The 27,907-nt window shown below is 41.1% G+C and overlaps 2 protein-coding genes across 4 annotated transcripts in view; one reads left to right on the top strand and one right to left on the bottom strand.

Annotated features, from left to right (window-relative positions):
• The first annotated feature begins 83 nt into the window (after positions 1-83).
• Positions 84-10,014, top strand: LOC124276231 (uridylate-specific endoribonuclease B-like). The gene is made up of 7 exons (XM_046711901.1): positions 84-164; positions 3,883-4,075; positions 4,830-4,943; positions 6,718-6,874; positions 7,549-7,763; positions 8,485-8,729; positions 9,718-10,014. The coding sequence occupies exons 1-7, from the start codon at positions 84-86 to the stop codon at positions 9,979-9,981; spliced, it is 1,269 nt and encodes a 422-aa protein (XP_046567857.1). The 3' UTR covers positions 9,982-10,014.
• A 1,785-nt stretch (positions 10,015-11,799) lies between these two features.
• LOC124276205 (solute carrier organic anion transporter family member 4C1-like) overlaps positions 11,800-27,907 on the bottom strand; it is a 59,334-nt gene continuing 43,226 nt past the window's right edge. For all 3 annotated transcript variants that reach the window (XM_046711864.1, XM_046711865.1, XM_046711863.1), the window contains exons 3-13: positions 23,976-24,257; positions 23,401-23,574; positions 22,284-22,386; positions 22,018-22,139; positions 21,287-21,544; positions 20,547-20,739; positions 19,778-19,931; positions 18,779-18,954; positions 18,136-18,200; positions 14,004-17,572; positions 11,800-13,948 (exon numbers count right to left, since the gene is read on the bottom strand). In XM_046711864.1, the coding sequence (XP_046567820.1) occupies positions 17,307-17,572; positions 18,136-18,200; positions 18,779-18,954; positions 19,778-19,931; positions 20,547-20,739; positions 21,287-21,544; positions 22,018-22,139; positions 22,284-22,386; positions 23,401-23,574; positions 23,976-24,257 (1,793 nt within the window). In that variant the 3' untranslated portion in view covers positions 11,800-13,948; positions 14,004-17,306. The remainder of the gene's footprint in view (positions 13,949-14,003; positions 17,573-18,135; positions 18,201-18,778; positions 18,955-19,777; positions 19,932-20,546; positions 20,740-21,286; positions 21,545-22,017; positions 22,140-22,283; positions 22,387-23,400; positions 23,575-23,975; positions 24,258-27,907) is intronic.

Here is a 27,907-nt window from a genome sequence, read left to right as displayed (position 1 = left end):
CCAAGTCCTGGCAGACTGAGGAACACCAATGACCATGATAAACGGGTGTAAGTTCGTCTGACAAGACATCAGTATGATAAACCATGTCGAAGAACTGCAGGGAGGAGTGGAAGTCTCTCAGACTCCCCATCATTACCATCAGAAGGAGGATGCGACGTCTGAGTGTACGTCGTCCGATCAGACGTCCCTTTCTCACAGGTGGGAACAGGCAGAAACATCTGGTGTGGTGCAAACTTCAAGAACTGCAACCTGAGGAAATGGCGTAGGGTTCTTTGGTCTCATGAAGGTGGCTTTCTTCCACAAGTTGCCCACGGCCGTTGTCACTATACAGACGTCGTATCATCAGGAGATGCAGCTGAACCCAACAGTGAGGGTGTGGGGTTGCGTTTCGTATGGCAGCCAGTTGGATCTCATTATAGTACCTAAGAAACACAAGGGTCAACTTTTTCAACAGGAAGTACTGATACGGCCATGGGGCCACATTGTTGTTAACTTTGTCAATCGTCAGATATTCATGGATGACAACGCTTGCCATGGCCGTCTCGTGCCCTCATCGCCCTTGTTAGAGAGCATTCCATCGAAAAATGGCCATGGCCCGCAAGGAGCTCCGATATAAACCTCATTGAACATTTTTCGGACTATGTTAGATGCCAAGTTCGAGCTGGACGATATCCTGTTTGAAGTGATAGTGAAGTGAAGAATAGGGAGTGCCTCATACACTGTATCTTGAATGGCAGAGGAATCAGATGCTGAGTCCGAGGGATGGCTACACATGATACTGGTGTGGTCGTCTCTGGTGGTTCATACAATCAGAACAACCATTGTCTAAAAACTGTGCGACAGTCAGATTTCTGGGGTAGTCATGGTGACCATACTTTCAAGCATTGTTGATGTTCACGTTTTGTGTATACTTCTCAGATTGCAGTAATGTGTTATCATGTTTCAATTTCAGTTTTGGTTTTGTTGAAATCAGAGTAAAATGTGTTACAGTTACCATTTTAATCCGTGTAATATAGGCTTTCAAAGCATATGCACCAACATGTGTCTTCGTACTCATGTTAAATAAGTGGGTTATTGCACTATTAATGTTCATGGATATATTTCATTATGCCCTTGAGCTTGAAGTCCAAATTTATTATCGTAACTTGTCATTTGTATAACTGCCACGGGGCCTGTAAGCGAAGACGATTAAATGTGTCACTATGAGTTTTCAATTTCTGATAAAATATTCTATGAATATAAACTTAATGTATTATCATCAACCATCTTGAAAACCAAAACCTCACAACTTAATTATGCTGAAATGGTATTTTCTCAAGGAAACGTATGGAAAATATTTTATCGGACATTTGTAAATTCGAATTAGACAAAATTGTAACTGAATTGCAATAATTCAATTGGTGTTGTTTTTTTAAATATTAAACAATAAAAGTGCGGTTTAGTGATGTTTACTGGAATAAAAAAAATGATAAAATAGTGACTGCTCCCTTGCGAAAGACAAATCTGGCTTTATCTGCCACACTTGCCCTTGAGTCTAATAACTTAAAGAATTTATGATTAAAAATATCCAGAAACTTTAACTTATGAATTATTGTCCTGGAGTTCTTTTGCCAAATAGTACATGCATTTTCAATTAGTATTGATGAGATGAAACCATAACATACTTATCTTTTGTCATGGAGCTCCATATTCGAAAAGCTGTCTGCTACCTGCCATTTTAGATGGAAGGAACATTTGTATTTTCTAGATATTTTTATTTAATGTAAATTAACTAATTCTCTTCTTTTCCAGTACCTTTAAACAATTAATTGTGAAATTATTGGTTTGTAATGATTGCCTATGCTGACTATGTAATAGGAAACAATAAAAACAGTACGACATTTTTTGTCTACTGCACATGCGCACACGGACATAAAAATATGTGCCTCCATATCTGAAATTATTTTCAAATTATGTTCTTGAAAATGATGACCAATATTTGTGCTTTTATCATTAAATGCAAACTTTTAATGGAAACTTGATCTTAGCCGCTTCACTATATGGATATTCTTTGTTATTACAAGGAGTGCGGCGAAACGAAGAGGTTGTATATCCATAGAATTATCTCTTGTTTATCATACCAGTTCCAAATGTTATGTCATTGGTAAGGATGAAAAGATGATGTCTCTTCAAGCATTGGATATCGTCACGATATGGCTGAAATATTGCCGATGTGACGTTAAATAATAACTCACTCACTCACTCAAGCATGGGATGGATAAGTGGAACTTAGTACTGAAACCAAGGGCAAACCGTGCTCGTGACAAGATGCATGATGCTGTTTCACTGTTTTGCAATATTCCAGCAATATCACGGAGGGGGACACCAGAAATGGGTTTCACTCACTGTACCCACGTGGGGAATCGAATCCTGGTCGTTGGCGTGACAAGCGAACGCTTTAACCACTTGGCTACCCCATCGTCCCTCACTATGGAATAGGTATGGAATATGCCTTAATTCCTGACACGTTGCTACGTAGTACAACAAATCAATATATATACCGCGTATGATGAGTGAAGGAGTGAGTGAGTTGGGTTCTATGTCACTCTTTGCAATATTCCAGCAATATCACGGCGAGGGACACCAGGTTTGGGCTTCACATTTTGTGCCATGTGGGGAATCGAAACCGGGTCTTCGTCGTGACGAGCGAACGCCTTAACAACTAGGTTATCTCACAAGGTAAGAGAAAAAACAAATAACTTGTAAGAGATGTAAACGTCTTTGGTAATAGCCTCAAGCAACTGTTTTCGATATCAAATCAAGAATCATTTTGATTCATATCGCAGCAGTGTCCAGTGATACTACATAGCACAGGATGAAGTCCATGTGATGTGATGTTTGAATAGTTTTAAGATGTTTATGTTTCTATTGTATCCATTGTCCGGGTGTGCTGTCAGGTTGCTGTCGTGACGTTAGGCACTATTCACATGGTCACTCATTCTTGTGGCACGTCACAAAGATGCCTGTCGTCAAATCTCAACAAAGTCGCAACCACAAATAACGGCACAAAGTCGAAGTGTACACAGGTTTAATCTTCACTCAGACACACTCATTCTTGTGGCACGTCACAAAAATTCCTGTCGTCAAATCTCAACAAAGTCGCAACCACAAATAACGGCACAAAGTCGAAGTGTACACAGGTTTAATCTTCACTCAGACACAAGCATGGAACTCTTCAGGCGGACTCTAGTCGATTTACCCCCAACAACAGATGATGCACATAGTTGCACCATAGCCTATAGGTATTTTGCAATGTAAAACAATCTTTTTACGTTCAGTCTGCACGTGTACTGTGTCAAGGCCCTGGACGCCTTGTTATTATGGATATGGTGCAGGCTGTGTTCAGAAGCCTTGGCATTAGAAATAAATACATTTTAACATATTTGGTATCAGGTGTTGTTATAGGAAGTACATTCTTACTGCAATGACAAAAACTTCAGTTGACCATTGCAGCATAGCATGTACCGGATACTGCTTTTTTGAGAGTCTTTCTTAGGTGGACCAATAGCTCATAAATATTGATACATAGTTTTTAAATAACTGAATTACCTAAGTCATCGATGGCTTGTTGGACGGGAATTTAACATGACCTATATCATAACCCAGGACACATGGGGCGATAGGTTATCTGACCTGTGCTTGGGAAAGAACACATCAGGTAACCTTTACTACTCCGTCTTAAATGTCTGTACGAATAAACACCTAGTTTACGCAGGTAGTTTGAGTATGTTACTTTCATAATCTGGTTAATAACGCCAGCAATGATCCAAAAAGGCATTCCAAATCAAAAAATGTATTTTCTTATGTTTTTGTTGTTGTTGTTGTTTTGTTTTTGTGAAACAGTTATATGAAATAGTATCTGATGAGACAACCAGTTTCTTTGAACGGAGCAGTATTTGTTGTAGGAATTCTCTTATAAGAGTCCAGATTCTTGTTCTTGATCTGTTTCACACGTCCGTCATGAAGCTTGGTGCGAACCTTTTGGTCGTCGTTGGCATCGTTGCTGGGGCTCAAGGCCTGTTGCTGCAGCGTCAAGGTACATCTACATTGACCATTCCGTACTCATTCAATCCTTCTTCTTATGAACTTGTCACTGACTGATTGATAATGATTGACTATCACTATTTTAAATGCAGAAAACGTGATTGTTTTGTTTATGTATTCTGAACCAGGATTTAGTGTTGTATAATATGTATAATATATTTGTATGAGCGAATGAGTTTAGTTTGACGCCGCTTTTAGCAATATTCCAGCAATATCACGGCGGGGACACCAGAAATGGGCTTCACACAATGTGCCCATGATATATTTGTATTATATCGAACACTGAATGTATTCATTACAGCATGCAAAGCACTTCAAAAAGTCTGGTCAAAGTTTCATTTAATCTTTTTTTTTTTTCCAATTCGAAAAAGGTATAATATATGCAGCAATTCTGCTAGGATCTGCTGATTGTTAAATTTAGTTCAAATCCTTGATTCACATATGGTCAATGGATTAAATGCACCATGTTGAATTAACTAAACTAGTTAACATGTCATCTGTATGGGAAAATTCCAAATAAACACAGGTGGCAGATCTTTACCACATTTATGAAACCGAATATTATACCGAGGCAAACCTGAGACACATACATATACCTATACCATGAATGGATTCGATATAAACCAATGTGCCTATCATTACATCAGGCGTTCGTGTTCATACACTGTCGTCTAACCTTCGAACCATACACACGTGCAATATAAATCTTCACATCTTCTTTATTGTTTCGTATTTCTCTGTATCAGGAACCTGTGCAAATCGTTGTTTTACCTCCAACGACTACACTTTCCCCTGCCAATGCGACTCCGACTGCGAAACCATCGGTAACTGCTGCGGAGATTTCTGGGCCAGATGCAGAGGTTAGTGTCAGATGGTTACCAATATGCTTCATGATCAGAGGTACAGGGTCAGTGTGCGAAATAGCCACTGGCCCGATAGCCCGTGGCTAGTAAACATCCAAGAATGCAAGATTATGGCCTGATAAAAATGTTCATCATATTAGCAGCTGAATGATGAAACCCGTGTCTACATTCAAATTTCGGGCCAGTGAATTATTTTGTGGGCTAGTAACTTACAGGCATAGCTAGCCCTTCTATCTAGCAAAATTTGGAAACTATTTCACACACTGTACAGGATTGGTCTTGTATTACAAGTGAAGTGTAGCAAGTAGTAGTTAGTCTTTATTCAACACTCAAAGGCCACACGTCTAGTGTACAATATATAGTAGTACAATATAGAACAGTTTATATATGATATTGATAATTATTATGTTTTCATACAATTACGGTACTTGTTGGTCCCTGTCTGGCGCTCGGCATTAATGGGTACAATAAGGACTGGTCGGCTCGGAGTCAGTATAATGTGTCTGAGTGGGGTATTCATGCTTCACTGCGGCATGGTATCTCATAGTGGTACAATAGAGCACTATAAAAAACAGCTTCAGAATGGGCTTGTATTACAAGTGAAGCAGCAAGCCGCACATACACATACACACGGATGCACGTCGTCATATGAGCGAAATATTCTCAAGCACGACGTAAAACCCAATTTCACCTCACCTCACCTCACCTCATACAATTACGACGTTCAGACGATGCTCGATGGTGATTATTCGTTTCTGAGTTTCATAGCGTGATGTATAAACATAGCAACATTCTGAATCATATCATGGTTGTTGCAGTTTAATATTAAGGGAAAATAGTATCTATAGATGGATGGACACAATAAAATTATTTAAGGTACTTTCTACGTAGTTTATCATATAATGGACATACGAGTAAAAAGGGTATTCATTTTCTAAGACATTAATATTGCATGATTTACATAATCTATCTTCTCTTTTTATCTTCATAAATCTACCTTTATTAATCCACAAATCACGTGATGAGCAGCGAAAACGTGCTAAACTTATATTTCGTAGAAAAGGGAAGTTTTTCAAGCCAGTTTTGTTGGTATATATCTTTCAGTCTTTGCGTTAATAGACCCGTGAAGGTCCGGGTTAGAATGAATCTTCAGTAACCCATGCTTATCATAAGAGGATCGCTTGCTTGGTTGACACATGTCATCGGTTCCCAATTGCGCAGATCGATGCTCATGCTGTTGATCACTGGATTGTCTGGTCCAGACTAGATTATTTACAGACCACCTCCATATAGCTGGAATATTGCTGAGTGTGGTGTAAAACTAAACTCAATCACTCATTCACTTTGGGTAAATAAACTAAATTTAACAAACGTCGAGGGAAACTCAACAGACTGCTCATACCACATGCGATTAAAACCTGTTGTTAATGTAAGATTCTTTAATTCTGAAGGACCGCCTCTATGGTCTAATGGATAGAGTGTCTGCCCAGATCACGGACGGTCAGTGGTTCGAGTCCGTCAGCCTATAACAAGAAACGTTAAAGACGTTTCCATGCGTGGCGTTCGGCATTAATGTGACCAACCAAGGCCCTGTCGGCTCAGAGTGTACAGTATCTGGCATTAATTCATTAATTCAACCAGTACAAGCAGCCATGCGATTACGCGTTGCTATCTGGGTGCAATAATCGTGACATTAAACCCCAGTTCACATTCACCTCAACTCAACTCAGTTCAACTAAAGTTCAATATAACATCTATCACTTATGTCAAGGTCCTGAGTACGGTCTCGTGGTAACGTCCAAGGAACTGAATACCTTCGCCCAGAGTATATGGGACAGCGACGTAAACAGGGTGAGCGGCTCTCTGTATACGCTCAACTACCAGGGGATGACCACAGGCAAAGATACGGGTGATGGAGCAACCGACAAGTAAGTGTAATGCATTGCTTCACGTTTCAACAAGATTTAACTATCAAAATGTTTGATTTTGTGTATTTACGCCACAGTCACTCATGCTCCAGCTATATCAGCTCTGTCTGTTAAATAATTGACTCACCGTTTAATAATAAATATGAGCATTGTCCTGTGCATTGTGGTCACTGAAAAGGGCGGTGGGGTAGCCTAGTACTTAAAGTGAGTCATGCCGAAGACCTGGGTTCGATTCCCCATATGGGTACAATGTGGGAAGCCCATTTCTTGTTATCCCCATCGTGACATTGCTTGAATATCACTCACTCACTCACTCACTCACTCACTCACTGGTCACTGAACTTGACCACCCGATCTATTTGGTTGCCTCGAACAAAAAGCACTGCAATTATCCAGCAAGGGGGCGATGATATGATACAAATGAAAATATAGATGGACAAAACTTTGAAGAGTAGATAGATATTTAGGCCGCGACAGGAACCAATCTCATGATTAGATGTGACTTTAAAACGGGTCAGTGCTGTGGACAGAGCGTGAAAATGAACTAAAATTCGTTTTTTTTAACACTTAGTGACTTATCTATGACGCGGATCATCAACATATCACATCTGCAAATTTGCAGACAGTTTAATGCTATGGAAGCTTAAAACATCACGTTGTGTTGCCACTCACAGACTGATCAATGCAGTGGACAGTCAGCTGGACAATGTCCTTGCTGACCACAACACCAGCTATCCCTCGTTCATACACCTGCTAGACAACTACGCAACCAACGTCAACCACGCAGAACACCGACCAAGCCACGAAATCCAGGAGGAGAATCGGTTCTGGGACGCCATTTCCCAAACACAGGTCATGCAGATTACCTTCAAGTTCCTGGTAGACAATGGTGGGTCATGTCACAGAATTATCAGTATTTGTCCACCATGTTGTCCAGTGTTTCTTTATGTCAACGTCAAGTACCTAACGTCATTTGACATAGCTTTATGTCGTGTTTCCTTTGCTTAACTGAACTGTATATTTTTTATACTTTAATTTTCATTTATTTGTTTGTTTGTTTGTTTGTGCTTTGAATGGATAAATCCTAAGCAATATCTACCCTCCTCGATTCGAACGTTGCAGTTTGACATTCTATGCCAATACAGCCTGTGATACTAGCTATGTTTCTTAACACTTGTAATATCATGCATGCTTGTAATGGTGTGAGAGATTTTGGAGTGAGTGAGTAAAATATGACATTGCATCGGCACTGTATCAGCCATATAGCGAGGAGAGATTTCAGGAACACAGGCGGATACAGTATCAGCCATTCATGCTTGAATACTTGGCACTGAATGATTGGAATGAATGTGAGTTAAACATACATATATGTATTTCAACTCCTGTGCTTTTATCGATAGGTACAATTTGTAACTCTACGTTCATACAAACATTCCGTCTAAGGGACTCCCATATAGATTCTGTAGAAAGGGATTCTTTTCTTGAATGTATGTTAGTGTATGCATGAAACTCGTTTTTTAAAGAATAACGATGCGCATCAAACGATTTATTTGTGGGTTTTTTTCTTCCAAGAACCAACAACAGAAATTACACTCTTGGTTTTGTTTCAGGCTTTATGAAGAGTGATATGAAAGCCTTCCGCACCATTATCAACGAAATGTGGTTCGAACTTTATCCCGTGAAACATCACGCCTCAGCAGTGTCCGACAGTGGATTTGAACACATTATGGTCGGTGAAACGTTAACACACAAAGCAGGCAACACCACAGTCAGAGGATTTCATAACTGGGTACAGTTCTACCAGGAAGAGAAGGCTGGGAAGCTGGATTATGATGGATTTATCAAGTATGCACAGGTAAGCTACAGTGCCTATAACGATCACAGGTAAGCTACAGTGCCTATAACGAACACAGGTAAGCTACAGTGCCTATAACGAACACAGGTAAGCTACAGTGCCTATAACGAGCACAGGTAAGCTACAGTGCCTATAACGATCACAGGTAAGCTACAGTGCCTATAACGATCACAGGTTAGCTACAGTGCCTATAACGAACACAGGTAAGCTACAGTGCCTATAACGACCACAGGTAAGCTACAGTGCCTATAACGATCACAGGTAAGCTACAGTGCCTATAACGAACACAGGTAAGCTACAGTGCCTATAACGAACACAGGTAAGCTACAGTGCCTATAACGAGCACAGGTTTGCTACAGTGCCTATAACGAGCACAGGTAAGCTACAGTGCCTATAACGACCACAGGTTTGCTACAGTGCCTATAACCAGCACAGGTAAGCTACAGTGCCTATAACGGTCTTCTGGAAACAGACAGGGAGTGGGTGAAATACATGTATGTATGTCGAATAGGGGCGAGTAATGGTTCTGAGCCTGTGGGTTTATATAGTGTATATATAAGGGCTTTTGGGGGAGCGAGTCTCACGTAGTACCTCTGGGCGCGGATGGTGTATCGCAGTTGGTTGGGATAATTGTCTTATCAGGACATGTTTTTGGAGAGTAAAGGGTAAGGGAAAGTTTTGGGCGGGTGATGTATCAGGACCTGTGAGACGGGTGATGTATCAGGAACTGTGGACGGGTGATGTATCAGGACCTGTGGGACGGGTGATGTATCAGGAACTGTGGGACGGGTGATGTATCAGGAACTGTGGGACGGGTGATGTATCAGGACCTGTGGGACGGGTGATGTATCAGGAACTGTGGGACGGGTGATGTATCAGGAACTGTGGGACGGATGATGTATCAGGAACTGTGGGAAGGGTGATGTATCAGAAACTGTGATACGGGTGATGTATTTTTGCTGCCCTTAATCAACCATTTACTTAACAGGATCCCGATCTAGTAGACGTCCGTTTCAATTGGAAGAATGGTATTGCCAAGAGCTCATCTTTCTTCGTTGGAACAAGCCCGGAGTTCGATATGGCTCTGTACACAGTGTGTGCACTTGTTCACCCAAACAAGAATTGTCCCGTCACCATCAACGGCAAACACATCAGCATTATGACAACTACAGCACGGCATCAACAAATTCAACAACTGACATCAGTAAAGCCAAACTTCCACGGCACCAACGCCACTGCAAGCACTCAGTAGAATAGTCAGTCATTAAACTAAATTGTTCCTCTAGTCATCTCTTTGAGAATGTGTATGCCTTCACTGACTTTAAATATAGATTCTTATCTACTGTAAATCACGAAATCTTTGCGTCACGATATTTTGGGGAGTGGCGACCAACAGACGTTTCTGCGTCATGATATTTTTGCGACTTGCCTAATTCTCAAAAACCAATTGCAACTGAAAGTTCTGCCTAAGTAAATACAATCACAAAATATAATTAAAAGCAGCGATGTGGGCTCCATGGTTTATTTTGACATTATAAGTTATTGGCCATTTAGAACTACCTCAGTTTTCCCTTTTCCAGTCAAACGATTATCCTTTCAATAGTCAGTATTTCATCCTTATCAAATCCTTATCATTTGGAAATTGGTGTACAGTGAGGGCGGTGGGGAAGCCCAGTGGTGAAAGCTTTCGCTCCTCTATATCGACAGCCAGTCCTAATGACAATTGTTAAAAGCGGAGTTAATTCGGTTTCTGGTTAAACAAATCCTTACCCGATATTCAAATGAAACATCGTTAACTCGAATCCCTGACCATAAACGCAGATAGGTAATCGTCTTAAACGGTAAATCGAGTCAATGACATTTTATGTATCGGATTTATCAATACTTTGAAATGAGTGTTTTCACTCATTGAACTGAAAGGATCGAGGCCAGTACTATTCGAGACAGACGGAGTTTATTGCATGCCTCAATGGGAAGATTTACTGAGCTTCAGTGTTCTCTAAAGGAAATGTTCTGCGTTCTGGCCTCCGGCCCGTGACGTTGGAAGGAGTTGGATGTAGCGTGGACTTTTTGTCAGTATATGCTGCCTCCAATTTATCTTTTTTGGGGTGTGGTATTTTGTAGACATGAATACACTACTCAAATTACGGAGCACCTACAATTGGAAGGTTTTGCTGCGAAATTCCCATCAACCACGAACCGTCTCCGTGGTGTAGCGGTCAGAGCGCCCGCCCAGAGAGCAGAAGGTGGCAGGTTCGATCCCCGGTCGCGTCATACCAATAGATGTTAAATATGGTACTTCTTCTTCCCTGCCTGGCACTCGGCATTAATGGGTAAAACAATGACTAGGTCGGCCTCGGAGTCAGTATAATGTGGCTGTGTGGGGTATTCATGCTTAACTGCGGCATGGTATCTCAGTGGGCTAGCACTATAAAACCAGCTTCAGTCTGGGCTAGTACAAGCAGCCACACATACACACGCATGCACGTCGTCATATGAGCGAAATATTCTTAAGCACGACCTTAAATCCTATTTCACCTCGCCCATCAACCACGACATTCTTCAACTTCTTTGGATTAGAATAGTTTTAGATCGGATGGTCAAAATGACAAATCATTTCGACTAATGAACCGGATTAAACACCTGGTCCATCTATCATCAGGACCCGTGAAGATCCGAGTTGATCTTCGGTAACCCATGCGTGTCGCAAGAGGCGACTAACGGGATCGGGTGGTCAGGCTTCGCTGACTGTGTTGACACATTCCTTCGTATCCCAATGGCGTAGACCGATATGTTCATGATGTTGATCACTGGATGGTCTGGTCCATATCCGATTATTTACAGACCGCCGCCATATAGCTGGCATATTTCTGAGTGCGGCGTAAAACTAAACTCACTCACTCACTCTATCATCAGATCCATATTGTACCCGAGTCGTGCTCCAGCTCACTTCAAGTGATTCACCCGATCCAGGATCACTTGAAGTCAGGCTGATGTGAATGAATAGCATTTACCCATCGCAACACCGTCCTTCTTTCACTCATTCTTCCAATGTATAACAACAGCTTGATTAAAATAAATAAAATTTATTGCTATCATTTAAAATACATCAGAAAGATTAATACATTATTGATCTGCGATCATAATTCTCTTCAAATCAAAAGGCACATGATAAGTTGTCAACGTTCTCCTCATACGGTTTGACGTACGTACGCAGACAACAGAACGCCAAAGCAGCACGTGGCAGCAGCTATACTTCCACCGCAGTTGACAGTTCGCGCATAATCACGTGACATTCATCATTTGATCGTATGGACATTTTGGTTCCCACAGATTGGTCTTAAAACCATTTCAAAATATGAAAGATGCGACCATAAATAATTTTGATGACGTATGCTTTTGAACTCAATGCTGGATCAATTCTGAAATTCACGTAAGGGGTTTCATCAACCACACTTCAGACAAGAGGCCCAATTATTCATTAGGAATAACGGAACACTTTGGATAATCGTATTTTTTCCAAAAAGGCTAAATATGACTTGAAACTATAGTTACCTGAACACCAAATGGATACTCCACACTGACATGCTTGGTAGGGGCCAAACTATATTTAACAAAAACCCTAACTATGTACACACATAGGCTTACACCACATCTTTTCCCACTTATGTCTTTAACAGAAACAGAAATTTGATTATTTACACATTTTCGGTTAAATCCCCGAGTTAAAAATTAAATAAACACCTCGTATATTTAAAGGTCCCTGATCTAGACCGACACCTAAAATAACGACACCAATTAACATTAGTCCTAAAGGTCTGATATGTCTAAAAATAAACAAAGGGGTGTACTCACACATTGCATTCATGTCAATCCTATGTTAAGGAAGCATTAATTGACGGGTAAAATAATCCAACTACTAATTATTGACACAATGAAACGATCTGTTCACTTTCACCATTAACACAAAACGTTTTACGTTAGGGCATTTTCAACAATACTTATTACAAAATTTCCCTCCCCCATTGAAATGAAATCACAATTCCATGGCCTACATCGAAACACGCGACCTGAACTGGCCGCTATTGAAATATATCCACGAATACTTGCAGACCGTATATATATTGTAGAGGTGTGACGATACAGAAATTTCACGATACCATACGTATAGCTATATCTTACAACGATACGATTCATATCACGATATGCCATCTTTAGTTATTTTCTTTTAAAAAGTATATTTTGATAGCAAGTAACAGTGCAAATTTTTACATAACCGTCAATTTCTAGTGAAAAGTAACAATTTTAAGGTCAACAATTCATATCACGATACGGAAAAAAGTATCGATATATTTATCGTTAAATAAAGTATTACGATTATCGATACTAGGATATATCGTCACAGCTCTAAGATATATGATAGCATGATACTCGTTGATCAGTGGTAGTTAGTTTGCCTGCGAACCAGGCGAAACAACAGAATAAAGTGCAGCCGGTCATCTATCAACACAATGGGACCTTGCGAATCCAGACACCTTTATATTCGGGACAACAGGTGTGAACTGTAACACTTATTTCACAATGTTCTTGTTAATGCGGATACCTTAACATACGGAGTTCCCCTTGATCCTGGTGATTGCGCCCTTCCCCCCGACGATACATCACCCACAAAATCTAATACAGTTAGCAATATTATCTTATCACAAGTCCAACGGGAAGAATCTGATTGCGTCAATTAAACATAGAAGAATATGATATACAAGGCACATTGATATCATTATATCCACTGTGATATCATCCTATCCACATCGACATCATTACATCCACTGTTTATATCACGTTGTAACTATACACAAATATATATCTCAAACAATTCATATTTCTACAAAACCACAATGTTCTGCCATAATAAAAACGTCCCTTTCCGCAAAAAATAGCGCCAAATTTGTGAAAGTGACGTCCCATTTCGGCACGGCCCTGGATACACGAATGCGATGAAATAGCACTATTTGACGTTTATCTGTGTAGTATACAGTTACAAAAACATGCCATTTATTACACATTATGCTGCAAAACATGATAAGGTTATGTTAGTGTTTTAACTGTAAATCCATTTTCAACTATATATGTGCCCATCAATCTGGCTGCCATTGTACATAGCAGCCTTAGCGCTTTACGCCAGCCGTAAGTCTGTGCTAAGGTATGGGAGTTACGATCACCTTAGCGCTATACGCCAGCCGTAACTCTATGCTAAGGTATGGGAGTTATGATTACCTTAGCGCTGAGATCGCTTTGTACAACGGCACCCTGGTAGGATTGTCTGGGTTTTTTTACTAAACCAAATTACATAAAGGGTTTCATTTGGCCACACTGGATTTGTCAAAGGTAAATGACACGAGTCGGTTTACAGTAATAATCAAAGTAAATAACTAAAAGCAAAACATAAGTGCTTAAAAAAATAACCAAGCAGGACGTTATCTGTGAACGAGAAATCCAAGTTTCAGTCCCTATCTATCACAAATAAAGCATAAAGCTTAAATTGTCAAAATCTTTCCAAAATATACTCTAAAAACAATTATAAAACAGATTCGACCCGCATAAAACAGGTAGTTTCTGGTTATTTGAATAGTGTCTGCCTCATTGAATATAACAAGTATAGAATTCTTGACATATGATATCTCGAAGTGTCTGCTATCGCCTGTCAAGAACCGAAGACATATGCTATCGACAGAACCATTACGTTCAAATCAACACGTTCAAGGACACTTCGAAATATCATATGTTTTATATACATCTTTACCAACGTTCCAAAAGAGTTCCAGTCCAACATAACAAACCTGCATTGATATGGCAAGAACTGATATAGAAGAATATCAACAATATGTACAGATGAACACATTCTTTAACAATCTCAGGTACCACATTTACAACATGTAACATTACGTTACCAAAAACAACGATACATATAGATATAGATATATATATATTTATAGATATGACCTTATATGGGCAGTGACAACATGTAATGACATCCACGCATCCGAACCAATCACTCATGCAGTGCTTCTCATTCTCGTGAAAAGGTTATCCATTTTAGGGGCGCTATCACATCCCAGCCAGCCCTGATCATGGACAACAGTCTTAGAGCGTTCTACGTGCAGGTGCACGTGGGGACATTCTACGGACCAAATTACATTGTAGATGATGTGAAAAATTAAGCTTTACTAAGATTAAATAACGTCATGAACACAAAGGACACCAAAACACCCCTGTTGGTGGTGCACTTTCCAACTTTGCCTCGTTACGAATAAAAAAACAAACAAACTCTACCCGTTATAACGCGAAATGAATCTCGCTATAACAGCTGCACTAAACAGAACAGAGTCGGAAACTAGTTGTACAGTGTTTCCTAAATGTACAGTGCTTCTGATATTGACAAATAACACTTCGTTAACTCGAACTCTTTTAACTCGATTTGATGTTTACCACGAGTTCTTTACAGGAAGTGTTATTGCCAACATAGTCTAACATGGACAATGTTGTCTGAGACTATGGCTAACTCGACACATATTCGACCATCCCTATTATCGAGTAAACGAGATAAAGCACACATCAAGTGGCAAAACATAAAACCAATTCAAATGTGCTTTTGCAAAATGTGCTTATCATCATTCAGTGTGAGGACAAGTGCTTTTTGATTTCTAAAAGAATTTAAAAGTATATTTGAGCTCATTCATTTTGCATCGCTCTCACAATATCATATTTTCCCCAAAATAGGATTGTTTGAGGATTAAAAAATAGCGACGTTGAGGTTTGTGTATTGCAAGGGTATATTGGAAGCATTTGCTGAAGAAAATATTAGGTCACTCATATTGCGTATGGTAGGCTTGGAAGACCTTACACGGAACCATAACTTTATAAAAATTTAAATTCATGAAATATATGTCTGAGTTTAAAAATATCGTATCACAAAGTAGAAACGCTTAGCAAACCTCTTGGAGATGAGGGATTCTTATAAAATATCTCAACTTGTCACACTGTTTAGTCTGAAAAAATACCACACAAATAATTGCATGATGATGGATACAAAATACCGTGATGGAAGACTGCATATATAAAAGAAAAGATAATTCTGCATCATTGCTTAGAAATGAAGCAGCTAATGGATGTCCACGTATAACAGCTCACGTTGTTTAAACGTCACTTTAAAAGATGTGTTTATCATCATACTGTCGGTGTGTTGGGGCTGCATATCTCATTCCAACTGCAGATGTTATGTTGAGAAGCTTCGACATTTGACGTAAACATCCACTCCCACAACAGAGGCTTGGTAGAATACTTCAACAGTCGACCTATATATTCCCAAATTCAACAGTATGGCGAAATGCTTCAAAGGTCGAGTGATCGCCTATTCCCACAACAGAGAATTAGGATAAAAAGTTTCAAGGGTCGAGCTATCCATACCATCTAAAGTGTGAAATGTTTCAACAGTCGAGCTATCTATACCATCCCACATCAGCATTAAGGGTGAAATGCTTCAACAGTCGAGCTATCTATTTCATCCCCACAACAGAGAATTGAGACAAAATGCTTCAACAGTCGATCTCTAAATCCCATTCCCAAAGCCGAGAGTGTGGATGCTTCAACTGCCGAGCTATAAATCCCATTCCCAAATCTGAGAGTAGGGATGCTTCAACAGTAAAACTGTACATCCCACCCCCAACAGTAGAGAAGACCGGTAATTCCTACAGCTGATGGTATGACTGACTGACTGAGTTTGGTTTTACGCCGCTTTTAGCAATATTCCAGCAATATCACGGCGGGGGACACCAGAAATGGGCTTCACGCATTGTACCTATGTGGGGATTCGAACCCGGTACGTCGGCGTGACGAGCCAACGGTTTAACCATTAGGCTACCCCACCGCCCCTGATGATAAGAGGAAATATTTCAACATATACCATCCCCAGAGCCTCATTCAAGTTGTAACACTTCCACTAGTAATAACATGTTCCACAGCTTCAACGTGTCACACGTCCCTATTATTCTTCCCAACAGCTGTTCAGCAGTCCCATATAACACGTGTGAGCACACATCCATTTTCTAGCACACCATACCCGCGGTCTTGTACCTTTTCAACTGTCAACAGTTGATGTTTAAACAACCACTTGCTCAGTAAAAGACAATCATTCAACAACCGAGGTTACTCGTAACACTGCAACAGCTTTAACCTTTCTTCTACATCCCCACATTGATGATACAACATTTCAACAAAACACTATACAACGGCATTCAACACTCAAGGATATACAATAATATTCCAATACATAACTGCATACGTATCTCATAACAGAGCAGCATCGTAAACAAGCCAGGCAAAACAATATAAATTCTGTACATCATGATACATTCCAGTAATGAAAACGCATGATACATTCGTATATCCAACAATGATATGAAAAAAATCAACAGCGGTTATCTCCTTTCATCATCACTCCGAGCAATCTCCCTTAACAAAGGTCAGTAAGAGTTGCTTCCCTTTACTATGATTGAACTCCCTTGGGTATGATTGGCTCTCTCACGTCACTTTCAACATCGTCCTTGGCAACAGTTTCTTCTGTTTTTGGCGAGTCCTCGGGTGTGTCTGGGGGTCTGTACAAACGCAGCGCCAAGACGAGGAATATCCCGAAAAGATACATGTTCCTATCATCAACAGGAACAGGTTCCTCGCCATGGTGTTACTGTCGTACACCCAGCAGGAGAGGCGACTGTCGCATTTCTCTCGCCACACAACGCACGACTCGTCAAGCAAACGGCCGTACAATATTGGACCGGGAACTGTACCTGTTGGAAATGAAACACTCGATAATTAAAATAAATTATTATAGTTAACAACACAAATGTACAGTTTAGCCTCCTGACGTCGAACTCAAGCGTACTTGCCATCTATTTGGCTTTGATCGACATTGGATAGTCAGCGTGCACTCAATGACGTCATAATGCATGGCGTATGTCATTACGCAAGCGAATACAAATACGTTGACGACTAAGCGAGTGAAGTTTTGAAGGTCAGTAACAGATTCTAAAAATACCTTAACTGTCGGACAAAAGGAAAGAAACTGGGTTTGGAAACTGGAAATTGGGTTTAGCAAAAATATAACTGAAGTCATCAACACGTTGCTTGGACGAGAGAACTGTTGTCGAAACAGTGTACATTTTCGGCCCAGAAGAAAACTATGACACCGGAAGCAAATACGCCACCATCGACATATCGAATATAGATGTTTGGCAGCCAACAGCACCTTTTTAGACAGAAGACCCATTGCCCCGAACCTCTCAATGCCTCCCCTCCTCCCAACACACAAACACACTTCAACCAAGACAAAAGCCCGAAGCTATACACTTACCTAGCAGTCTCACAATCAGTAGTTTCACGCCCTGGGCAAACGTCTTGTGTTCTTCTGGTACGCACCTGGAGAGACGGAAGCGAATGAGAGAGTTAAAATTTAAGCTGCGATCGGCAAGCATTTAGTCATTCCGACAAATAATGAAATATTGAGACGTACAGATCACATTATGGAATGGCAATTACTTGAGTACGTTTAGTAATATCCTTGTTTGGGTCAGTGCTGATTTTTGTAATGGTAAGTTTTATAATCGTCCATTCAAATGGCTGACAACAAAGGATTTTACATTGTCATGAGGTGTAAAACGTAGCTAGCGAAAGCCCCGACCCCTCAATAAAGAACTAATCCTTAGGATCATCTTCTGTACAGAGTGAGTGATGGAGTAAGTTGGAGTATACCTCCACTAAGGGGCGGTGGGGTCGCTTTGAGGTTAAAGTATTCAGTTGTCGCGCCGATGAACCGGGTTCGATTCCCACATGGGTACAATATGTGAAGCCCATTTCTGGTGTCCCCCGCCGTGATATCGTTGTAATAACTCACTAACTCACTATACTTCCATTGTAATTGGATACCTTGCTCTACAGGCTGACATGATACCATCTCATGACAGAATGATTGCAACATCCAAGGCTGCTGGGTTTACCTGAGCTGCACTGAGTCGCCGGGCGCCACAGGGATGAAGACGAAGAAGATGAGGACGAACATGAGAGCGAGGAAGACATAGAGGATAGAGCACGATTCCCTGCAGCCCTGGCTGGTCACCTGGACACTGGAGTTGGGGAACGTCTGGCCCGCCACGCACCCACACCCACTGTAGTTCTGTAGGACAACACAAAGCCATGAAACCCTCTTGATCATAGCATAGCAACCCTCTTCGAATGAGTGTTTGGTGACAGTTACAAGATAGATACTACTAACACAACTAATAATATATTGAGGGAAACGCAGAAAGGTACACAACTTCATCACTGTGTTCCTTTAATATTCTCAGATTGTCAGCCACATTGCAATACAACGTTTGTAAAGAGGTCTGCAGAAGGATTGAGGAACACTTACACATGCGTGTGTTCCTTAACTCTTTTCCCTGAAGATATTTCACCAAAATAATCATACTAAACTTGAAATATGTGATCACAGAGAGTGCATGTGTGATTTTCGATGTGTGATTTACAACGTGGGGTGAAATAGTTTACTATGATTATACTACAGTGACATTTTTAATACAGGTTACAAATTACAAGTTGAACCAGGGACACGTTGGACTACAGAGGGCAGAATATCATTAAAGGGAGACAATTCAGTGAAATAGTGCTAAGGGGCGTAACTCTGTACAACGCAATATGGAAAAACTGGTCATAATCGCAGGGAGTGTGGGAAAGAAATATCTGATGTACGATCAATATACCTGCAAAAGAAAGCGTAAACTAATAGTAAGTGATCTTTATATAGGTGTCGGCACCAGTATGGCGTAAAACTAAACTCACTCACTACAGAAAGTGACAAGTAAAATTCAAATGTCTATCAGACGGGGTAATTTTACTAATCCTTCAATCCTACATGATTCATTCAACATTTGTTGTCGGCTGATGGTCTTTAAGCAGACTCTGTAACATTGGATATCACATTTGAATATCAGCCTTACCCCATTTCCCAGATCATGTGCACACCCGGCGTGACACGGCGTGAAGTATACGTTCCCTGTGGGGTCGCACACCGGCTCGAAGACGTCAGTGCTGCACCGGCAGTGGGCGTTACAGGCAACAGTCAGCTCTACCGTGTAGGGCGTGTGGTTGAACCTGGTGGACAGGGGGAAAATGTAAATATTGGGGAATGAAGATGAAATTTGGCACGATATGAAAGTCAAATCACAGTTCTTCTCTATGCCACACTAGGAACAGTTGTGAGGAGTCTACAAGACGTCCCTCGAACTAAGGTTCCCAAAGAACCCAGAACATGAGGTCTTGTAAACACTCAAGTGGACAGAATCCAAATATACCAATTTAAGGGTCTTCCTCGTGTTAGTCCTTAAAGTGCTTCTGTTGCTATAGGTACTGAAAATCTATAGAATCCAGCTCGAAATTGGCAGCCTGGCTCCTGAGAATTTCAGCTGCAAAGGTCCTGCTCACTCTGGAGAACATGTAGCGCATGTGGTATCTCCGTAGGCTTGTAATTGTGTTCACCTAGCAATGGATGGGTACCCGGTAGGATGATCTGGTAATGATGGTGGTTACTGTTAATTTTAACGCCTCACTGACAGCTTAAGATGGATACTCCCCAGGAAGAAGAGAATAAAATGTTGAGTCAGAGAGAGAGTACTCATCATGATGTCTCTGAAACTCATACTCTGCGTAGCCGACTGGAATATTGTTCAATTAAACGTTCAGGTATTACTTGGCCATATAGATACTTACCCCGGGTACGATTTGTCTATGCCAGATATGATTTCTTTATCACATTTGAGCCACAAGACGGAGCTGGACACGAGGGCCCCGAACACTCCCACCATGCAGACCTTCATTGCCCCTCTGATGTCCAGCTTCAACCGCCGGGTTATGATGCCCCCTACAAACTGACCACCGGCGGCGCTAGGCACTACTGCTATACCTGGACAACATAGACGTACCATATACAATGTGTCTGTTTTTGTTGCAGGGCAACTGAAACAGGGGCGGATATAGCTTTTTGAGAAAGGGGGGTGCACACTATTGAGAAAAGGGGGGTGCACACTTCATTCAAGTGTCATTTAATGTCGTTTCAATGGTCATTTAATAAACGTTCAGGACAAAACGGGGGGTGCGCACCCACCCCCAACCCCTCCCCCTCTGGATCCGCCTATGTGAAAATATTCTCAAAGCTATAACAACTGCACGTTGCGGGAAGAATTTGAAAAGTGTAATTTTATAACATATTTATCTGGAAGTTGATGGTAAAGATTAGACTAATTATTAGTCTCTGAAAGCAGTTAACTTGGACACAAACGAATAACTATATTTCGAAATGGATCCCCAGTGAGCTCGGTGATTCAGAGCCTGGGGTAATCTAGACTTGCTCTATTTTGGGCTTTTACTTTGCAGAAAGGGTACACGGGAAAGGAAATAATATAGTTCATGGACTTTGAGACAGACTAGAATATATGTTTTTTATTGTGTACCTGTCAACATGGCGGCGAGTGACGCAGAAATTTTGTATTCATTCTCTATAAACTTTGGCAGGAAAGTGGCGCTCCCTGCTATCACGAGTCCCTCCATCAACATGCTCAGCGTCATGAAACAAAACACTGGATTCATCAAGAGGGTGTAGAGCACGCGGAGGAGGTCAGTGAGGGACCCCTTCTCCCCGACCCTGGCTGCAGTGTGGCTGGACGAGATATGAGCCTGGGATCTCCGGGTGGCACTCACGTAACGGGCGGCTGGAAGGTCAAGGACGAAGGTCAATTTTAAATTTGATAATTATGTTAGAGTTCTTCTCTCTTGCTCTTTCAAGGTCGGAAGTAAAATGAATTTTTGACAACTACGGCAATATATGGGTTCCGATGTATGTAATTACATTATTTTGATGAGTCAAACATAACTCATTTATAACTGTTCTATTCGGAAGAATCGTTATATCACAATTAAGCTAAGCGCCTTCGAACGGCGTTTAGAAGTGATGCACATTAAAAAATGAATATTTATCGATGTCTACCTCTTTATTAAGAGGAACAAGACGTTTCGGAGAATATTCATACTCCTTGGTTTTTAAAAAAGACAAAAAGCGCCGTGTTCCTCTTAATAAACAATTTGAACGTTAAACTAATTTATTTTATTTTTTAAATATTATTTGTGTGGCTTTATAAAATTGAAAGATCATACAGTTTGTGAGTGTGGAAGCTGGTAGACTTACAAGGCAATTCTTTTCCATATGCGAACAATGGTAAGGACACGACCAGATTCAAGATGGCGCAGACGAGGAACGTGAACCACCAGGCACCGACCCATCTGGGGTCGTCCGTCGTGATGTTCAGGCTAAACACAAATAAGGCATTAAATCAACGAGGGTTGGTTATTGAACAACAGTGCGAGCACACGTGATTGGGTTTTCTGATGAGACTTGGTGTGTTTAAATGTAGCCTATATTAATATTATGATATTATTGCTATGCCTACTGACCTTGAGGTGTTAACTGTGTCGAAGTCGACGTAGTAGCTGAGGAACTGCCCGCCGATGACGAAGCCGAGCCCAGGGCCCAGTACCGAGCATCCGTACAGAATACCTGTGAAGGAGTGAGTGATGAGTTTAGTTTTACGCCGCACTCAGCAATAGTCCATCTATATGGCGGCGGTCTGTAAATAATCGAGTCTGGACCAGACAATCCAGTGATCAACAGCATGAGCATCGATCTGCAAAATTGGGAACCGATGACATGTGTCAACCAAGCCATCGAGCCTGACCACCCGATCCCGTTAGTAGCCTCTTACACCTGTGAAGGAAGAATATGTGTCAAGTATATTGGACATTGTTATTAAAGAACATGGGGACGGGGTAAATGTCGTCGCTTTCGTCGCGAGGTAGGGTAACAACAAAGAGCATTATATAACGTCTGGGAATTGAACTGCTGAACTTCTGCTCTCCGGTATACGGCCTTCACGCTGTGTACAGAGAAAGGTGAGGTGAGGTGAAATTGGGTTTACGTCGCGCTTGAGAGTATTTCGCTCATATGACGACGTGCATGCGTGTGTATGTGTATGTGCGGCTGCTTGTACTAGCCCAGACTTAAGCTGGTTTTATAGTGCTAGCCCACTGAGATACCATGCCGCAGTGAAGCATGAATACCCCACTCAGACACATTATACTGACTCCGAGCCGACCAGTCCTTGTTGTAGCCATTAATGCCGAGCGCCTGGCAGGGACCAACAAGTACCATATTTTAACGACTTTTGGCATGACGCGGTCGGGGATCGAACCCGCGACCTTCCGCTCTCCGGGCGGACGCTTTAACCACTACACCACGGAGGCTGTCTACAGAGAAAGGAATGTGATACAGATGAGTGTAGGAATGTCGAGATTCACCAATGTCTACACCGCACATCACCGATCTGTGATCCAGTGGTCAGCATTTCTGGTGTCCCCCGCCGTGATATTGCTGGAATATTGCTAAAAGCGGCGTAAAACTAAACTCAGTCAGTCAGTCCAGTGGTCAGTCAGCCACTGGCACACCACGACCACTCAGAAGAGCCCTTGACCCAAGCAGGTATCGAACTACGGATGCCATGAAGAGCAGACTTACCTAAATACAGTGGAGTAGACTGGGACGGGAGACTGTCGTCTAAGAGCGCCACGCCCACTGTGTATACGGTGGTTCCCCCCACACCGTGCAGCATCTGACCCAGGATGAACACATAGAGGTAGTTGGATAGGTGGGTCTCCGTGTCCTGAGCGCACGTCGTGGTGTTCGAGGTCCCTGCAGAAGACGTCACCGTTGCAGTATCGCATAAAGACATACCGAAAACAAACTGATACTCCCCAACGGTGATAGCAAGGAAGCCGGTTCCCCAGTTGATCTGTGTTGTCAGTTTCAAGCATATATATAGTTAAACCGCTTTTGTTACGAATTTGGTTATATTGAAACACAAATAACAACGTTATGCATATGATCAATGTTAATGCAACTTATTGTTTGCGCTTTTAAAACGTGATCGGGAAGGGAGACAACTCCTCCCGCCTTGAGTGACATTAAGCGCAATCCCCATATGGTCTATCGCCAAAGGCGATATCATCTATGCTAACTAAGACTAATTTAGACTGCATATCCATATTTGATGAACAAAATATACATCCACAGAATTGAGACGTCAGTTATACCATTGTGTTCACAGAAGCTTTGATCGAGTTCCCCCAGCTCGTACGCCCCGGTGGTGAAGTGGGGTAGGGACATGACTAGTGACCCCATAGCCATAATGACCCCCGCCCCCGCCACCCATCGAGCCTTGTTCCTCCCCGACCCATAGTAGCTGACAAACACGCCCAGGATCCCTGCGGCAATGTCGTAGGCGCTGGAGATGAGGCCGACTTTGGCGCTGGGAAGGTTGAACCGGCGTTCAATAGACGTCGTGTTGACATTGTTGATGCCGTTCACGACGAACCCTGTGAAGCAAAAAAATAATAAATGTTTATATGTACATGTATTTTATCCGACACTACTTGGAAATCCCTGAAGAAATTCGAATTCGGAAATATCTGTCAGTCCTTTAAAACATCGCAAACTGATACTCCCCAGCGGTGATAGCAAGGAAGCCGGTTCCCCAGTTGATCTGTGTTGTCAGTTTCAAGCATATAACAAACAAGCGGCTGTCAAAACTCTGCGGTGAAATGAGTTGTATGTATTGCATCTTGTAACTAAGACACGTAAAGATCCGGGTTAGAATTGGTCTTCAGAGGCAACTAACGGGATCGCGTGGTGAGGCTTGCGGACTTGGCTGACACGTGTCACCGTGACCCAATTGCGTAGATCAATGCTTATGCTGTTAATCACTGGATTGTCCAGTCCATACTCGAGTATTTACAGACCGCCGCCATATAACTGGAATATTGCTGAGTGAGGCGTAAAGCTAAACCCACTCACTCTCTAAAATGAACATTTTTAAGAAAAAAAACCGGTTCATAAATTATCATAAAATATAATAAAGGAGGAGCCCAAAGACTTTCATTTTCATTTTCCTGAAACTGTGGTAATCTAGACTTGCCACATATTCTAGACTTGCATGGACGTTCTTGGATGTATTTGTTTCAGGGTCTGTATGACAGACTAGTAGTATAGACTTGTGTTGGGAATTGGTTCAAATCTCATAATTGATGATTGGTTCATTACTACCGATCAATCATCGAAAATAAGTGGTTAGCGTCATTTATTAAATTTGTTCATGCACATAAAAATAAGGAAAAAAACATGTAGTTCTTTCGGGGGTTTTTGGCAAAATTTCACATCTTTAAAGGATGACTAGTATGCTGGGAACATAAATTTCTTGGAATCTTGAAGATAAATTCAATCATGACTTGAAACGAGATTGTAGTGCTTACGAAATGTAACAGACAAAACCAACCATGTGAAAAATATTGTTAATGAAAACAAGTGTTCCAGAATTGTTTGTGTTCGATTATGAGAAATTATGATCGATTGCTTGGTCGTTTAGTCACTACGACCAATTTTCGATTATTTCAATTAATCGGACCACCACTAGTATAGACGTAGCCTTCACAGTTGCAAATGTAAATCAGAATTGAGACGCGCTTAACGTATAGATGTGTCATAGTCATGATCATGTTCTAAGGGCCATGTTCATGTTTGAACAGCCAATTTCACTGCGGTCCTTTCGCTAAAATACCTTCGTGGAACTGGGCCTGTGCTATTCAGCCGCCATCACCGGCCAATCAGCAACGTTGTACATTGCAAACATGTCAGTCAGATCGTGGTCCACATTGCAAATATGTCAGTCATATCGTGATGTACATTGCAAATATGTCAATCAGATAGTGATATGCACATTGCAACCGTGCCAAACAGACAGTGATGAGTACGGCTCAGACAACTTCAATGAATTTAGGTCGTTTATCCCATTACTGTGATCACTCAAATTTACCACGACGTGTTATAATTGTAAATATGAATATTCATAAATGTCACGATGTAGCGGCAATTTCCCTAGTGCCAAGTCTTGGGACACATGAGTACGAGAGAATTTGTATGACAGTAGCATCACTTTACATTATTGGGGTCAAGGGAATAGGCATCTCAACGGTAACCGTCAACCACGACCAGTGGCAGATATCGCTATTATTATGAGTGCATAATTAATGTATTTTATCAAAACAATTTTATTCCATTTCTCACGTATATAATGAACAACATTGATATGGTCGACGGGTACATACAAATGAAACAGCTGGTATAGAAAGGCGGTTATTGTCATTTAGATTATTGCGATATCTGTTTCATTGAATACTAAATTAATGATCAGTTGTGAGTTTCCCTCGCATATGTTGATGTCAAACCCCAATGATTACCTCAAAAACACATTTTAGCATAAAACAAAACATTACGGATCATCTGGGTATGTGACACGAGTGAAATCATATTGAAAGTTCCGAGATTTCAAGATTATTTAGCGAAAAAACCCGGATATTCCATAATTCCCTGTGGGCTGTTTCCTAGCGGTAAATATGCATCAATGTTTAATTTTCCACTCTACCCTTGAAGATCCGGGTTAGAATTGATCTTCAGTAGCCCATGCTTGTCGTAAGAGGCGATTAACGGGATCGGGTGGTCAGACTCGTTGACTTGGTTGACACAAGGTAATCGGTTCCCAATGGTGCAGATCGATGCTCATGATGTTGATCACTGGATTGTCTGGTCCAGACTCGATTATTTACAAACTAAACTCACTCACTCACTCACAACATAGCAATAGCGTTATCATTTGGGTCGGCTTGAAACGACACGAATAAATGAGATTACTAACTGTTCTCACTCAGCTGCCATTGTGGCCATCTGATACCCATTTCAGGTAAAGGGTCTTGCTAAATATTATCCCATTTAAACAAAGAACGTTAGTGCTAAAGGACACCCAGTCCGGTTCTACGTACCATAAGCGGGGTGACATAATACGAGACAGCATCCATTTCGGTGACATTTGATCTCCATTAATTATATTTACATTGGCGAACATGGCTGATTAAGATAAATCGACCTTTCAGATGTTGAAATGTGAGTAACACGAATGGATCGAGGTACAGATAAGCTGCGTATCTGCTTAAATTACGCAAATATTTATGTGAAAACTCAATTCCTATTCAGTCTATTGCGTACAAGTACGCTTGAATTTTTGTAAATACTCAATGAATGTCATCTTACATGCGTACACACAAAAATGTCAAATGTTAGCTTGCGTACCAGTGGATAGATAAAATAACTGAAGTATACTGAGAGGTTCTATTTCAGGACATGAACTTGACAACTTGCAGTCTTTCTTATCGTTTCTCATATTACAGATCAAATATAAATAACATTAAACATTAACATTTAAACTTTACTATTTTTTCAAAAATGGAAAATGGCAAAATACCCACTTGCGTTTGAGTGAGGTGAGTACAATTTATTTGGTTACTCAAAATATTAGGATACCCAATTGAGATGAACACAACTCAATGACCCAAAAAGTTATCTGTAGCTCTGGATCTTAGATGTTAGGTGTGATATCACATAGTTAGGTATTACAGAATGTGAGATATCGTTCGCGGGCCGCAACATAATATGAGACTATACAAACACAGGAATATGTGTTTCTGAAATATGTCTGTTTTGCCACGCGGATACGGGAAACGAGTTGTTTCAATGGCAGACATAACAGTAAATTCGATCAAATCCTTTTAACTTCTGACACTGGTATTTCAATATCGCCACACCTAACAGACCGCACGTCAATAACAACATCTACCAAAACATAGGTCGTAATATGCCGAGTAAATCGTCTCCTCATAATACATGTTTGGTTCCAAATTGGTGTGAGTGAGTGAGTTTAGTTTTACGCCGTTTTTAGCAATGTTCCAGCAATATCACGGCGGGGGACACCAGAAATGGGCTTGACACATTGTGTCCATGTGGGGAATCCAACCCGGATCTTCGGCGTGACGAGCGAATGCATAAACCATTAGGCTACCCCACCGCCCCTCCAAATTGGAGCAGATTTTGATAAAAGCTGGTGCAATATGATTGAGCTAGGTTGAAATATATTCCGTCA

This window comes from Haliotis rubra, unplaced genomic scaffold (assembly GCF_003918875.1).
Source record: "Haliotis rubra isolate DU_JTF1 unplaced genomic scaffold, ASM391887v1 Scf207, whole genome shotgun sequence".
NCBI classification, from domain to species: Eukaryota; Metazoa; Mollusca; class Gastropoda; order Lepetellida; family Haliotidae; genus Haliotis; species Haliotis rubra.
This window is presented reverse-complemented; position numbering and strand designations above follow the sequence as displayed.

Excerpts from the sequence above, each read along its gene's own strand:
- LOC124276231 (XM_046711901.1), top strand. The coding sequence starts at position 84 with ATGTCGAAGAACTGCAGGGAGGAGTGGAAGTCTCTCAGACTCCCCATC. Across the intron at positions 4,944-6,717 it reads TTTCTGGGCCAGATGCAGAG|GTCCTGAGTACGGTCTCGTG; the intron begins GTTAGTGTCAGA and ends ACTTATGTCAAG. Across the intron at positions 7,764-8,484 it reads CAAGTTCCTGGTAGACAATG|GCTTTATGAAGAGTGATATG; the intron begins GTGGGTCATGTC and ends GTTTTGTTTCAG.